Raw genomic sequence first — 12,845 nt, 5'->3', positions numbered from 1 at the left:
GTGTGAACTCGAAGAAGGGAGGGTGTTTGCCACAAGCTGTGATTTTCTTTGCCTCCCAATCCCCCAGAGGTTACAGTGGGCCCTACATCCTGGTACCGGAGCAATGCATGCAAACAGGCCTACACCCCTTAAAACCCATCCTCACCAGCACTGGGATCTGGGGGTCCAAACTCCAGGCTATAGCGCACCACAAAATAGTTGTTCCACACATAGAGCTGGTTGTCCCGGGGATTGTAGTCAACAGAAGATACGAACTGGTAGGGGTTGGGGAAGGCGAGACTGACCGGCTCCTCTCGGTTCGCATTGGTGTTGAAGGCATAGTCTACGCGGTTGCCTGCCGCCTCACTATCATCGTCCACATAGACAGAGCGCAGCACATAGAGGACGCCGCACACCATGAAGGCATTGGAGGCCGAGCGCTTGTCATAGCCCGTTTCCCACGTGCCCTCAAAACGCAATGTGTAGGGGTTGAGCTGGCTCACCACCAGGCGCCCATTGTTGCCCTCAGTTGCATAGATGACCCACAGCCCGTTCTCATCCACTGCCAGGTCAATGTCCGTTTTGCCTCCCCAGCGGTAAGGTGAGGTGTCATGGTAGTTGGCTGTGTTTATGACAGTTTCCCCACTCTTGATTCGGGTCCGCAGGTCATATTTGACAATGTTGCGAGTGCGCTCCTTGTTGTAAAAGACTGCGCCATCGTAGACCACAAAGCCAGTGCCATCTACACGGTTGGGCAGTCTGTACGTGGTGGTGTGGCGTGCGGCCACATAGTCCTCCCATGAGGCATATTCAGTCAGTGTGTCCGTGCGGTAGGGGATCCAGGGCATAACGTAGATACGGTCACCTGCCTGCAGTGGGTCCTTGCACCATGCACCAGACTGATGCTCTGACTCATGTGTGGAGGTGGGCTCCAGCACCTTCTGCAGGGTCCCTGGGCACACGAAGACTGGGCCGGGCGGGTGGGTGGGTGGGCAGGGAGGAGGNGGGGGGGGGGAGCAGAGGCAAGGAGAGAGGGGAGAGAGAGGCAAGTTGGTCACACGGTGGGGGAGGAAACCATGCTGTCCCCTCCTGCTGCTGCAGTCATGGTTGCTTGGTCGGGCTGGTGATGGGAAGGGGTTGTGGGCTGCAACTCCCGCCCTGCCCAGCTGCCCCTCTCCCTGGAGCTGTGAACCCTGGAGACCATCAAGAGCAGGGTTAGTGTGGGAAGGTGGCGCCTCTTCCCTTCCTTGGCTGCTAGAGACCCTACAGGCTGGGGATGAAGGAATTGGCCGGAGCTCTCCCAGATTGGGTATGGGGGGGGTGGGGAGTGGGGTCCTCTGCTACAACGCCACCTAGCCTCAAGGTTCAGGTGTCAGCACCCTGGCCTCTCTTCTCTGCCTCTACGGAAAAACTAGGGGCTGGGTTCCCATCCTTCACCAACCATGCAGGGTAGACTTTCTCTCTTTTTTCTTAAAACAAAACCAAAAACTTCACTTTCTTCCTCCTCCAAAAGCTGCAAGGTAGAGTGATGTTTCCACACCCACTCTGGCAGGGAGGCCTAGGGCTGTCTATCCTCCTTGGGCCCCTGACGCTGTCTGGACTCCACTCAGCTGGCAGCCGCCAAGTAGGTAGCTGAGGAAAGGACGAAGGGAAGCAGCTCCTAGGGAGGGGTCCAGTGCTGCCCCAGCCGGCAGGGTCTCTGGTGGCTCAGGGTGGAGTGGGGGCATGGAGAACAACAGGACTCCCGGGACATTTGGGGTGAGGGAGCTGTGCAGAGGGAAGAGAGACAAGGAGGGGTGTGTGTGTATCCACAAAGTCCTGGCTCCAAGGGAGGCGCTCTGGAGACCACCTGGGAAGAAAAGGTTAGTGCTGGCGAGGAGAGAGGGGGTGAGCAGAGAATTCACTCCAAGGCCCAGGCCCGACTGAGAGTCCCTTCCGGGGCAGTCCCAGGTCCAGCTCGGAGGGGGCAAGGGAGGGAACCAGGTGCTAGGATAAAGCCCCAGACCACCCCAGCCAACCCCCCACCTCCCCTGCCCCGGACCCCGATTTACCTGTGACCATCCCCGGCTCGGGAGGAGGGACCAAGGCAGCGCTGATGTCAGAAAGGTGGGGGGCCCCGCCCCACCCCCCCATTCCCTGAAAAGAGGAAAACCTCGACTGCATCTCGTTGGCACCGCTGGCCTGCCCACCCTTGCCCCTCGGCCCAGCACCACCTGTCCCTCGCCTACCCTACTGATCCAGCAGGTCAGTGTTGCCAGCCCCTCCTCTTCCCTGAGAACTGCGGGTCAGCCCCTTCCCTCAGGACAGCTGGGACCTCCCCCTCACTTCATGACAGAACCCACAGTCAGGCCAGGGCTGTAGGGTGTGTGTGTGTGGGTCTAGGGTGAATTCTCTGCTCCTGCTTGGTCCATCACCAAAGCAGTTAGCCCCAGGGACACAGGGAGGGCTGCGATGACTTGGTGGGCAGCCTCAGTTGTGAGGGACCCCTGGGTAGGAGCCAGGCCAGCACGGTTGGGGACGTGCAATCTGTATTCCTCCCGGCACAGCTTGGCACCAGGTCACCAGGTGAAAGGCGCCGGTGACGCAGCCCCTTAGCCAAGGTTAAGCCTGGGTTCTAAGCCCTGGCGTTCCTGTCAGCTTTATCTGTACCCTCTGACCAGACGACCTGGCCCCCACCCTTTTTTTCCCCCTGAACCCCAGGTCTTTCCTCTGTCCCACAGAAACCCCTGCCAGGGGTGTGTGTTCATGAAGAGGGCCTGAGCTAGTCAGAGGGTACCAGTGGAGAAAAACACAGTTAGAGGTCATTCCACGGAAGGGGGGAGAGGATGAGGAAGGGTCTGCCAGGGGCCTTGGGCAGCACCCAGCTGCCACACACCTCTTCCCTCCCTCAGCCCAACCGGAGAGGAGATCCAGTGGCGTGGTTCCAAGCCTGCAAGAAGAGTGGCTGGTGCAGGGCCGACTCGACTCAGGAGAGCAAGGGAGGGACGGTGCCCAGGCCTCTGAGATGGGCAAGGTGGGAAGGAAGGGGAGGGGAGCAGCTCAGAGGGATCCCACCCACCTCCCTGGCGGGGGAGCCTCCACAGACCACCTTAATTTCAAGACTAGAGGGACCCTGAAGGGCCATCTCACTGTTCACGGCCTCCTGCCCTACTGCTAGCAGGCCACCCTCCACTCCCTGGCGTAACGGATAGCCTCATCCACTGCCGCCATGGGGCTCCCTGCAAGAAATTACGGGGCCTGTGGAAGTCCCCAGAGTAAGTCTGCGACCCCCCACCGCCCCTCCCTGGTCCTCTCAGCCCGGAAGAAACCCTGACTGCAGCTTTGCAAGTGTGCAGAGACAGAGCCCACTCCCACCCTCTCCAGGAGCCCACCCACCCCACCCCAGGGCTTTAGTAGGCTGCCCTCCCAGGGGACTGGGGTAGCTGACAACCCTCCCCGGTACTAGACCCGACTGGTCAGGAGGGTGGAGTGTGAGGAGACTGGTTCTCTGTGCTCCACAACAGCTCTGGGCCTTGGAAACGCCAAACCAGAAGAACTTAAGCCACCAGGAGCCAGAGAGAGAGGAGAAATCTGGTCCCTCAAAGGAAAAAGGTCCCTTCCATCCCACCACCCTCTACCAGAAACAGTTTGCAAGAGGTATAAGGGGAGAAGAGAGAGGAGAGAGAGAGAGAGAGAGAGAGAGAGAGAGAGAGAGAGAGAGGTGGGGAGAGGAAGAGGAAGAGGAGGGGAAGGAAGAGACAGAGTGAGGAAGAGAGACCTCTACCGGTGCCTGTGGAGGCTGGGGAGTCCCTCCCTCCCCACCCGCCTGGAAGCTTACACATTTCTCCTAAGGGAGGCAAAAGAAATGAGAGATGAGGTCAGGTACCCTGCAGGGAACAGGGACCAGAGAGGTACAGAGGGGGTGTGAGAGGAGAGAGAGAAAGAGAGACGGGTGTAGGAGTGGGGTGAGAATCTTGCCCAGGCTCAGAGAGGAGCTTCCGTGAGTATCTGGAGGGTGGAGAAGCCCGTGGCCATGACCTTGGCCTTGGTGGTGCTGCAGCACCAGGGCCAGCCCAGCTGTGCCGGGAGGACACCCGGGGCAGGGAAATCACTGGACCAAGTAGGGTGGGGGAGAAGAAGGGGGAGGGGCGGGCCACATGAGTATGGTACGGGTGGAACAAAGTGTGAGTTAGGGGTTAGCATTGGTAACAGTGCGTTTACCTTTCTGCTCCACTTCTACTTTAAGCATCGGAAGAGAGAGAGAAAACAAATTGAAAAAAAATGTGCAAGAAAAAAAAAGAGAAAAAAAGATTAAATTGCTTTCGTTTCTTTTCTGGCCACACGCCCCCTCTTCCTGTCTTTCCTCCTGCTTTCCCAACCCCTTCTGTAGCATCATTTCAGCCCCCACCCCCAAGTCCCTTCTTTTGGGATAGGATGGGGTGAGAGGGTGCTGAGGAGGAAGTGAGAAGGGTCTGGGGACACACAGGAGGGAGGAGACAAAGAGACTGGGGATGGTACAGACAGGCAGGAGGGACCCCAGGCATAAAGAGGAGCCCCAAACAGGAGCTGAACTCTGGCTGGGGAGGACACACACCAGGCAGCAGGGAACCACAGGGCTCCTCTTCACCCTGTGCGCTAATACCCCTGTTAGAACCAGGGGTGGAGAGAAGGGTGCCCCACTCAGCCAAGAGCATAGGCTGAGCCCCTTCCCCTTCGAGTAGGCCCCACCTGAATCCAGCTGTGTTCCCCTAAACCCTCCAGACCCCTGAAGCACACAAAGAGAGGCCAGTAGAGCCAGACACAGAACAACAGAGGCAGGCGGGTAGGTGCCCCGGCCTCAGACAGAGCCAGGGTAGGGGAGACAAGAGGCACAGAATTGGAGGGGACATAGACTGGGCTGGACAGCACATGGCAGACAGGCTCCTACACTCCCGGGGGTGGGGGTTGGGGGGTGTCTCAAGGTTCAGCTGTTCTGCCCAGTCCACCAAAGGCCCAGGAGCCCTAGCTGCACCCTACCCTGCCCACCGCCCTTGATGACGCACAGGTGGCACCTGGGGAGGAAGGGAGAGTTAGGCTGTGCTCAGCTGCAAAGCAAATCCAGTGTTAGTTCAATGTCTGGGGTTCCCACATTCCAGTGACTCCCCTCCCCCGGCTGTGGGATCCCTGCCCCCCACCCCTGCCCCACCTTCACCAGCACTGGGGTCACCCCAGCCTCTGAAGCCCAAGGTCCTGGGGCTGAGCAGGTGGATCCCGTCTGGGCACCGGCTTGGGTTCTGCAGGGACCCTGTCTGGCTCCCCAGCGCCTTGCCCAGGGCCTAGCACTCAGGATATGCTCAGGGAAAGTCATGGAGGTGTGTTCCTGTCAGCTCCCTGGCTTTGGCTATTCCTGGACCCCAAGCCCAACGATCGGGGGTTGGGGGGTTGGGGGACGACAGGAGCTAACTTAACTGCCTGCCCAGGAGCACTTGTGGTTAGCCCTATCCACGACATCCCCTCTGTCTGTGCACTGTCTTCGAAGGCTCATTTGTATTCTCCTCAGTCTAAACCTGCCACCCCTGCCCTGTGTCACCTTTAATCCCATAGCCCGTCTTCCTGGGTTGTGCTCCTGAGACACACAGGGGGGCTTGGCTTTAAGTCTCTAAGCTCCACTCAGGACCCATGGCCTCTTCTTTTTTTCTAGTACCTTGGTTTGGACTCTGGACTGGACCAGGGACCTTTCCAGTCTCAGGACTGCCTGTCTGGAGAGCTGGATTCACTAGCTGTTGCTATTCTTATTTTGATTACCATGGCAATTACAGTAACTGGTTAGAAGTGAAGTGTAGTCACAGGTGGCCAGTGCTCATGAGGATGCAAGGGCAGTGCAGGCCCTCGCAGTCAGGCCTACTGGCATCCTGACTACAGCTAGGGAAACTGAGGTTCAGAGGAGTGAGGCCATGCAGCTGCCATTCCCTCACAACCTATGGTGGCCTGGGTGGGCCATAAAGCAGCCTGGGCCCCGTGCTATCTATTACCTCAAGTACTCTGGGCACACTTTGACCCCCTCCCCCATCATAGAGGAGTAAGAGGCTCAGGTGGTGGGAAAGAGTGTCCGTACCATCACTGAGCACATCTTGAACCAGGTTCGGGACTGGGCGCTGGGGGGGGTGAAGTCGCAGCCTCTGCCTTCGGGGCTTTGCTCCTGGGAGCAGACTCTGGCTGCAGGGTCAAGCGCTTGTCACTCCCGATCTCCAGGACTCACGCCTCCGTCTGCAGCACCCGAAGAAATTTTAAGTCATTTGCTGCAGGTCTCAGAGCCAGACAAGTCAGGAGCCGCAGTCAAACCTCACACCACCTGCCCGACCCCGTCCTAGACTCCCTGCCACGTCCCACCTCCCTCCCTGTCGCCCCAGCTGCAGGTGGGCCGTGTCCCCAGTGCTGTGGGGAGGCTTCGGGGAGCAGATGGGCATCCCCCTCAGGCACTGAAAGGAAAGGGCGAAGACTAAAAGAAGAAAGTTACACGAGCAGTGAGTGGCCCGTTCACCCATCGTCCTGGCTTCACCTGCAAGGAGAAATCAAAGGTTGGAGGGGGGGGGGAGCTGGCTGGGAGGGGAGAGGAGGGAGAGAGATGAGGTCTCCTGCTCCCCTGCCCTCACTGGGACACCCTGATGCTCTTGTCTTCCCCCCTTTTGCCTAGAGGGCCTCCCTACCTCCAGGCTGGCTGTGTGAAGCCAAGTGAGAGGACAGAGGGGCGGTAGGTGGAGGCGGGAGGACAGTGGGCGGGAATACTGGCGGTGCTGGTGCGCAGAGGATACACAAGCTCTGTCTGCTTCCCTTGGTCAGATGCAGGGTAGTCAGGCCCTGGCTCCCAAAGATCATCTTAAGGGGCAGCACTTCCTTTGCGGACAGGAAGTGTTCCCAGGGTAATACATAAGGAGCGGCGAGTGGAGGAGACGGTGAGGGTGAGGGCCATTCGGGTGTGAACGCTGTCAGAAGGGAAGCAGAGCCAGTAGAAGGCTGGGCGATGCTAGCGGACTGTAGGAGCGTGGCTCTGAAGGGTTTTAGCAAGCAAAGGGCACCTGAAGAAGCAGGGGAGTGGGCAGGTGACTAGCACTGAAGATGCCCCTACAGGAAGGGTTGTGCCGTGGGAGAGCAGCCACCAAATATGGACAAGTGGTTTGTGAAAAGAATGTGTCTGAGTGGGAGCAAGCCTGCTGCCCTGTGACCAGCCCTATGGATGTGTGCGCATGTGCGCACAGGTGTACTGGGATCAAGGTTCTCCGTCCCTGCTCCACTGGGGGAAGGGCCCAAAACAGCATGAGGAACAAAATGACTCACTGTAAGGGACACAGTCGTACTGCACCTCCAGGTATTTGTAGGTTCCAGGACAAGGATCAGGAAAGGCGTCAGAGCCGGCTACCACCACACACTGGGTTCGGTTATTACACCTACGGACGGGGAAGGAAAAAGGAGATGAGAATGATGGACTTAGGAGGCTTGAGGGTCAGAGGGCAAACGCGTTTCGAAGGGGAGGCGCTACGGAGTGTGGAGACTGGAGCGTTCTTTTGCTTCCTGCTTGCTTTCTGTCCTACTAAGTCTCTGCAGCCACAGGGCAGGCTCTCCCCGGACCAGTACACCTCTGGCCGTTTCTTTGAGTGTGAAGCCCCTGTGCCAGTTAGTAAAAGTACACACACTCCACATGTGACGGGTACCTTTGCAAACTACACCATCCACAGAAGACTTAGTGCCTGTTGTGACACCTTGGCCCTTCTCATGGTCACTGTCACACTCGGGACAGTGTCTGAGAGGGTCTGCATCCAGCACAGCCAGAAAACTCACGAATCTCTACAGGGAATCCACCGACCCCAGTCCCTGCCAGCTCCTCCATGGAAAAGGATGCCTTATCTCACAACTCGAAGATACCATCACAGATACTTGTCCACATTTGGTGGCTGCTCTCCCACCGCACAAACCCTGAGCCCTCCTGAAGAGGCGCCTCAGGTCCAGTCACTGCCCACTCCCTGCAACTTCACATTAGTTGTTACCACCATCGGTGCCCAGCTAAGGTTCCTGTAATGGTTCACCCTCGTCGTCGTCGTCGTCAGCTAGACTGGGTTTAAAACTGCCTACGACATTAGTCAGGTGTGCTAGGTATGTCTGCGCGGGTCTTGCCAGAGAGAAGCCTCACCCCAAATGTGGACAACTTGAGGGCCTGGACTGATGCAACAAAGGGGAAAGGAGAAAGGCAGAACGGCCATGCGTCCCCCTGCATCCTGGCAGCCGTGATGCGCAACCTTTGTCTGCTGCGCACCCCTGCTGTGATGTACTCAACTCTGAAGCCCAGAGCCAAAGCGAGTCCCCTCCTTAAGTTGTTTCTGTAAGGTCACAGAGACAAGAAATGCAGCCAGCCCCATTCCGGTCCCTGCAGCACCCAGTCAAGGTGTGTGCTTGGGTAGCAAGTACCCTGAGCCAGGAGGTGGTACGTACACCTTTAATCCAGCACTCAGGAGGCAGGGGCAGGTGGAGTTTGAGGCCAGCCCGGTCTACAGAGAGTTGCAGGGATACACAGAGAAACCCTGTCTTAAAATCCAAAACACCAAAAACCGAAACAAAAAAGTAACCTGAATCGGCCTCCCGGTTCTTCCCAGCACCAGGAAGAACAGAAGAGGAAATCAGCAGGGGCTGGGGAGGAAATGGAGAACTGGGCATGGCGAGGTCTGGTGTTATCCAGCCAGCCATGGCCTGGTACAACACAGCAACCCTGGTCCTCATCAGTGTGCTCCACAGAATTTATAACAAGTGTGTGAACAAATCCTCAACACAGCTGCACTGCCTACTTCCACCAACAGGGGGAGACAACACAAAAGCCTGTCCATGCTGAGCAAAATGTAGCCTGTTTTGAGATCTTGGTGGCATCAGTGGTGTAGTGCCTTGTAAAATGTAGCCTTCCCACATGACAGAATGGTATCTGGCCAGGAAAGGGGCTATGGTGCTGACGCATATCAAGGTCAAATTTCAACAGTGACTGTGAGGAAAACCTGCATGGGGTGGCAAGATGGTGTGTGTGTGTGTGTGTGTGTGTGTGTGTGTGTGTGTGTATGATGTATATAGAACCAAGGCAAATACCTGGACAGAGAACACAGAGCTGGGCAACAGGAGACTGGGAATCAGCCGATAAAAGCTATGTGGTTTCTCTTTGAAGCCATGGAATGCTCTGGAACTAAGCTGAGCTGGCAAGTGCACAAAATGTCGCCAAAAGCATTCACTTTAGTTTTTAATTTCAAGGGTGAGTGTAGCCCAGTGCTACATCATCATCAGGTGTGTACAAGGCCCGGCCCCGAGTCACCCCCCCAGCTTTGTACCCCAGACTCCCCTGAAGCTGGAGTGAATTACCATGAGAGAGTGGGTGCGCATCTGTCTTTAAGGGGTGGGACTCAGTCGGGCAGCACCTGTCCAGGTAGCGTCGCCATGACCCTGACAAACACACAGCTGGACCGCAGAGGGGAAGCGAGCTCCCGAGGCCCCATCATGCTCCCTGGCCCCTGTGACTCACTACTCAGCCTCCAGTGTGGAGGAGGACACAGACATGACACTGCCCTAGCTGTGCAGAGACTGTGGAAAGGAACCAGGGTGCTCAAGGGAGGGGAAGGGCCTAAGTCATGGTTGGGAGGGAGGCTGGATGAGGTATCAGGAGAACGGGGCAAAGGCGGTAAGGCAGCTCTATCCCTGCACACTTGGAACCAGCTGGTCTTCCCAATGTCTGGTGACAATCTCGGTGTCTCCCTCTTCCCCGCCGACTACACTGCATCCAGCCCTCCTCCTGTTCCTACCGTGCTACAGATCAAGGAGCAGGCCTTGAACTCTCACCTTTCAAGCATCAAGTGAGCACCTGCTGTGTACCTGCCATAGCCACAACAGTAAAGGACAAAAGTCTGTTGTCCCCGTGTGGCCAGTTAGGGAGAACACAAGATGAAACAGCAAGCTAACTATCTGATGGCAATACGGGTGGAAGGCAGGCAGGGCCCTGAAGGGGTCAGGAATAGGGTAGGGTCCTGAAGCCTCGGGTGTACAGAAGTGTCCCGTTAGGTAGACAGCCGCAAGGAAGCAGAGAATAGCCACTTGGATCTCAGGGCAGAACGGACAGCAAGAACATACTCATGTTTCTAAAAAATAAAAAATAAAGGGGGGGGGGGGAACCACTGAGATGGCTCATGGCTCAATGGGTAAGAGCACTGACTGACTGCTCTTCCAAAGGTCCTGAGTTCAAATCCCAGCAACCACACAGTGGCTCAAAACTACCCCATAATGAGATCTGACACCCTCTTCTGGTGTGTCTGAAGACAGCTACTGTATAATGAATTATAAATATAATTTATTATTATATTATATTAATAAATAAATCGTTGGGCTGGAGCAAGCAGGGACTGAGCGAGTGGGGTTGATCAAAGCGAGCAGAGGTCCTAAATTCAATTCTCAACAACCACAGGAAGGCTCACAATCCTATCTGTAAGCTACGGTGTACTCATATACATTAAATAAAAATCTTTTTAAAAAATCTTAAAAAAAAAAGAGCCAAACGTGGTGGCACACGCCTTTGATCCCAGCACTTGGGAGGCAGAGGCAGGCAGATTTCTGAGTTCAAGGCCAGCCTGGTCTACAGAGTGAGTTCCAGGACAGCCAGGGCTACACAGAGAAACCCTATCTCGAAAAGAAAGAAAGAAAGAAAAAGAAAGAAAGAAAGAAAGAAAGAAAGAAAGAAAGAAAGAAAGAAAGAAAGAAACCTCAAACCCAGCAGTTGGCTCTGTCACTTCCCAGCTTACAGGCCAGGTTTCTGTGGCCTACAGATCCCCTTGGGGGATGTGACAGACCAGAATAGGAGGGTGGGAGCCTTTGGGCTACAGGGCTGCGCATTCTGACACATGTTCAAGTACTGAGAACTGACCCAGCAAGCACTGCACAGCCTTGTGTGGGGGGAACTGAGTGAGCGCACGGGGAAGGAGGAGCATCGGTCAGGGCAGGTCATGGACGGACAGACGGACAGATGGACAGACGCACTGTGAGCCTCAGGAAGGCTTGGGCTTTTGTAGAGGAAGGGTGGGGACAGAGAGTTCTAAGCAGAGGCAAAGAATCAGACTCAAGTGTCCACTGTGCACACTGGCTGCCCAGGGAGAGTGGCCTATCACAGACAAGATGGTGGCAAAGAGAGCAAGTGGAGGCCCTGCCTGGGCACAGGAGCTTGTGGAGAAACTAGGTGGGCCCAACTATTCCAGTAGGTTGTGCATCTTCCACACGTGGGCCGCCCCAGCCTGGGACACTTCCTCAGCTACACTAACACAAGGTGCACATCTGCACACACATGCTCTGACATGACACCACAACCACACTGTACAGTCACTGCCCCTCAGCAAGCTCAGGACAATTCTGCACAGCAAAGTGCCCTGCCCTGCCCTCGCACTGTAAGCTATGAGCGGCCTCTCTTTGGAGACCCTTTTCCCTTTGCATCCATGACACCTTTGCTTTGGTTCTGCAAGCTCCTACCTGAACCTAACACGGGCAAGCATCTATGGCACTGGTTCCCAACCTGTGGGTCACAACCCCTTTAGAGGGGTTGATATCCTGCACCTCAGATAGTTACATAACAATTCGAAACAATAGTACAGTTATAATTATGAAGGGACAAAAATAATTTTATGGTTGGTGGTCTCCCTAAAATGAGGAAGTATATTAAAGGGCCGGAGAGTTAGGATGGTCAAGAACCACTGCTGTACAGGGGTGAGTGACTTAGGGGACACTGTCAGTGTGACAGCTCAAGCTTCTGCACCTGTGCTCAGGGAACTCCTGTGAGACATGAGGTCAGGGAACAGGCTCACCTCTGTGACATGATTTTGAAGGCGTCAGGCAGGTAGCACTGCACATTCTCCATCTGGAAAGGGTCAGCATCGCAGATCTTGTCATCTGTGCGCCCGTAGTTTGCATTCTCCACCATGATGACGTCACTGCCTGGGCACCGCAGCTCAATGGGGTAGCCCTCACATGCTAGCTCCCGGCGCATCAACCCAAATGGGAGCCCGGCCCGGCTCAGGCCTGCAGAACAGTTGGAGACAGTGTCATAGTCACCAGGAAATAACCCATTGGCTCAGTCGTGTTGGGATACTAGTTATATGAATATCAGGCCTATAAGGCTGTAAAATGGCATTGTTTTAGACCCTGTAGAAAAAGGGGTAATTTGGCCCAGAGAAAGCTGACTTCACCTTGTAATGCCCTGCCTAGTAAGAAAAAGTGAACATCATCTTAGAGGTTACAGGTCAGCCACAACTGTGTGTCCCCAAATTCTTTCAAAACAAGCAAGATTTATTTATTTTGTGTGTAGGTGTAAGGGTACACATGTGGCGGTCAGAGGGCAACTTGTACCTTTTACCAATGGTTCTGGGGATTGAATTCAGGTCAGGCTATGCAGTGAACACCTCAATCCACCTGAGCCATCTCACTAACTGTCCCCCAAAATCTTATGCTGAACTGTAGAACTAAGCCCCGGCACCTCGGAAAAGGACTATACTCGGAGACAGTGTCTTTTGGGGCTTTTTCCCCCTTAACTACTAAACTAAGGCAGGGTCTCTTGTGGCCTAGGCTAGACTCAAACTTGCAATACAGCCTTAAACTGGTTTTACTGCCTTCACTTCCCAAGCTAGGACTATAGGCACGTGCTACCACACGCAACGTGTGCCCACGCACAATTCTTCTCTCAGAGATAGGGTCTATGCTGACCTTGAACTCACTAGTAGCTTCAGCTGGCCACAAGCCTGCAGTACGCTTCCTTCCTGCCTCAGACTCGCACCATGGCTCAAGTGTGCACCACCACATCTGGCTCAGATATATATATATATATATATATATATATTTTTTTTTTTTTT

The 12,845-nt window shown here is 55.3% G+C and overlaps 1 protein-coding gene across 9 annotated transcripts in view; it reads right to left on the bottom strand.

The window, feature by feature from the left end:
* Adgrl1 (adhesion G protein-coupled receptor L1) overlaps positions 1 to 12,845 on the bottom strand; it is a 40,346-nt gene that overhangs the window by 9,660 nt on the left and 17,841 nt on the right. For 2 of the 9 annotated variants that reach the window (XM_029532702.1, XM_021220181.2), the window contains exons 3-6: positions 11,805 to 12,018; positions 7,273 to 7,382; positions 4,180 to 4,194; positions 146 to 946 (exon numbers count right to left, since the gene is read on the bottom strand). In XM_029532702.1, coding sequence (XP_029388562.1) covers positions 146 to 946; positions 4,180 to 4,194; positions 7,273 to 7,382; positions 11,805 to 12,018 — 1,140 coding nt within the window. Of the gene's footprint in view, positions 1 to 145; positions 947 to 2,030; positions 2,116 to 4,179; positions 4,198 to 6,052; positions 6,205 to 6,454; positions 6,497 to 6,644; positions 7,014 to 7,272; positions 7,383 to 11,804; positions 12,019 to 12,845 lie in introns of those variants that run through there. The other 7 variants (XM_029532701.1, XM_029532703.1, XM_029532704.1 and 4 more) reach the window with 7 other exon arrangements.

Source organism: Mus pahari, chromosome 20, assembly GCF_900095145.1.
Source record: "Mus pahari chromosome 20, PAHARI_EIJ_v1.1, whole genome shotgun sequence".
Lineage (NCBI taxonomy): Eukaryota > Metazoa > Chordata > Mammalia > Rodentia > Muridae > Mus > Mus pahari.
Note: the sequence above shows the minus strand (reverse complement) of the source record. Positions and strands in the feature narration are given on the sequence as shown.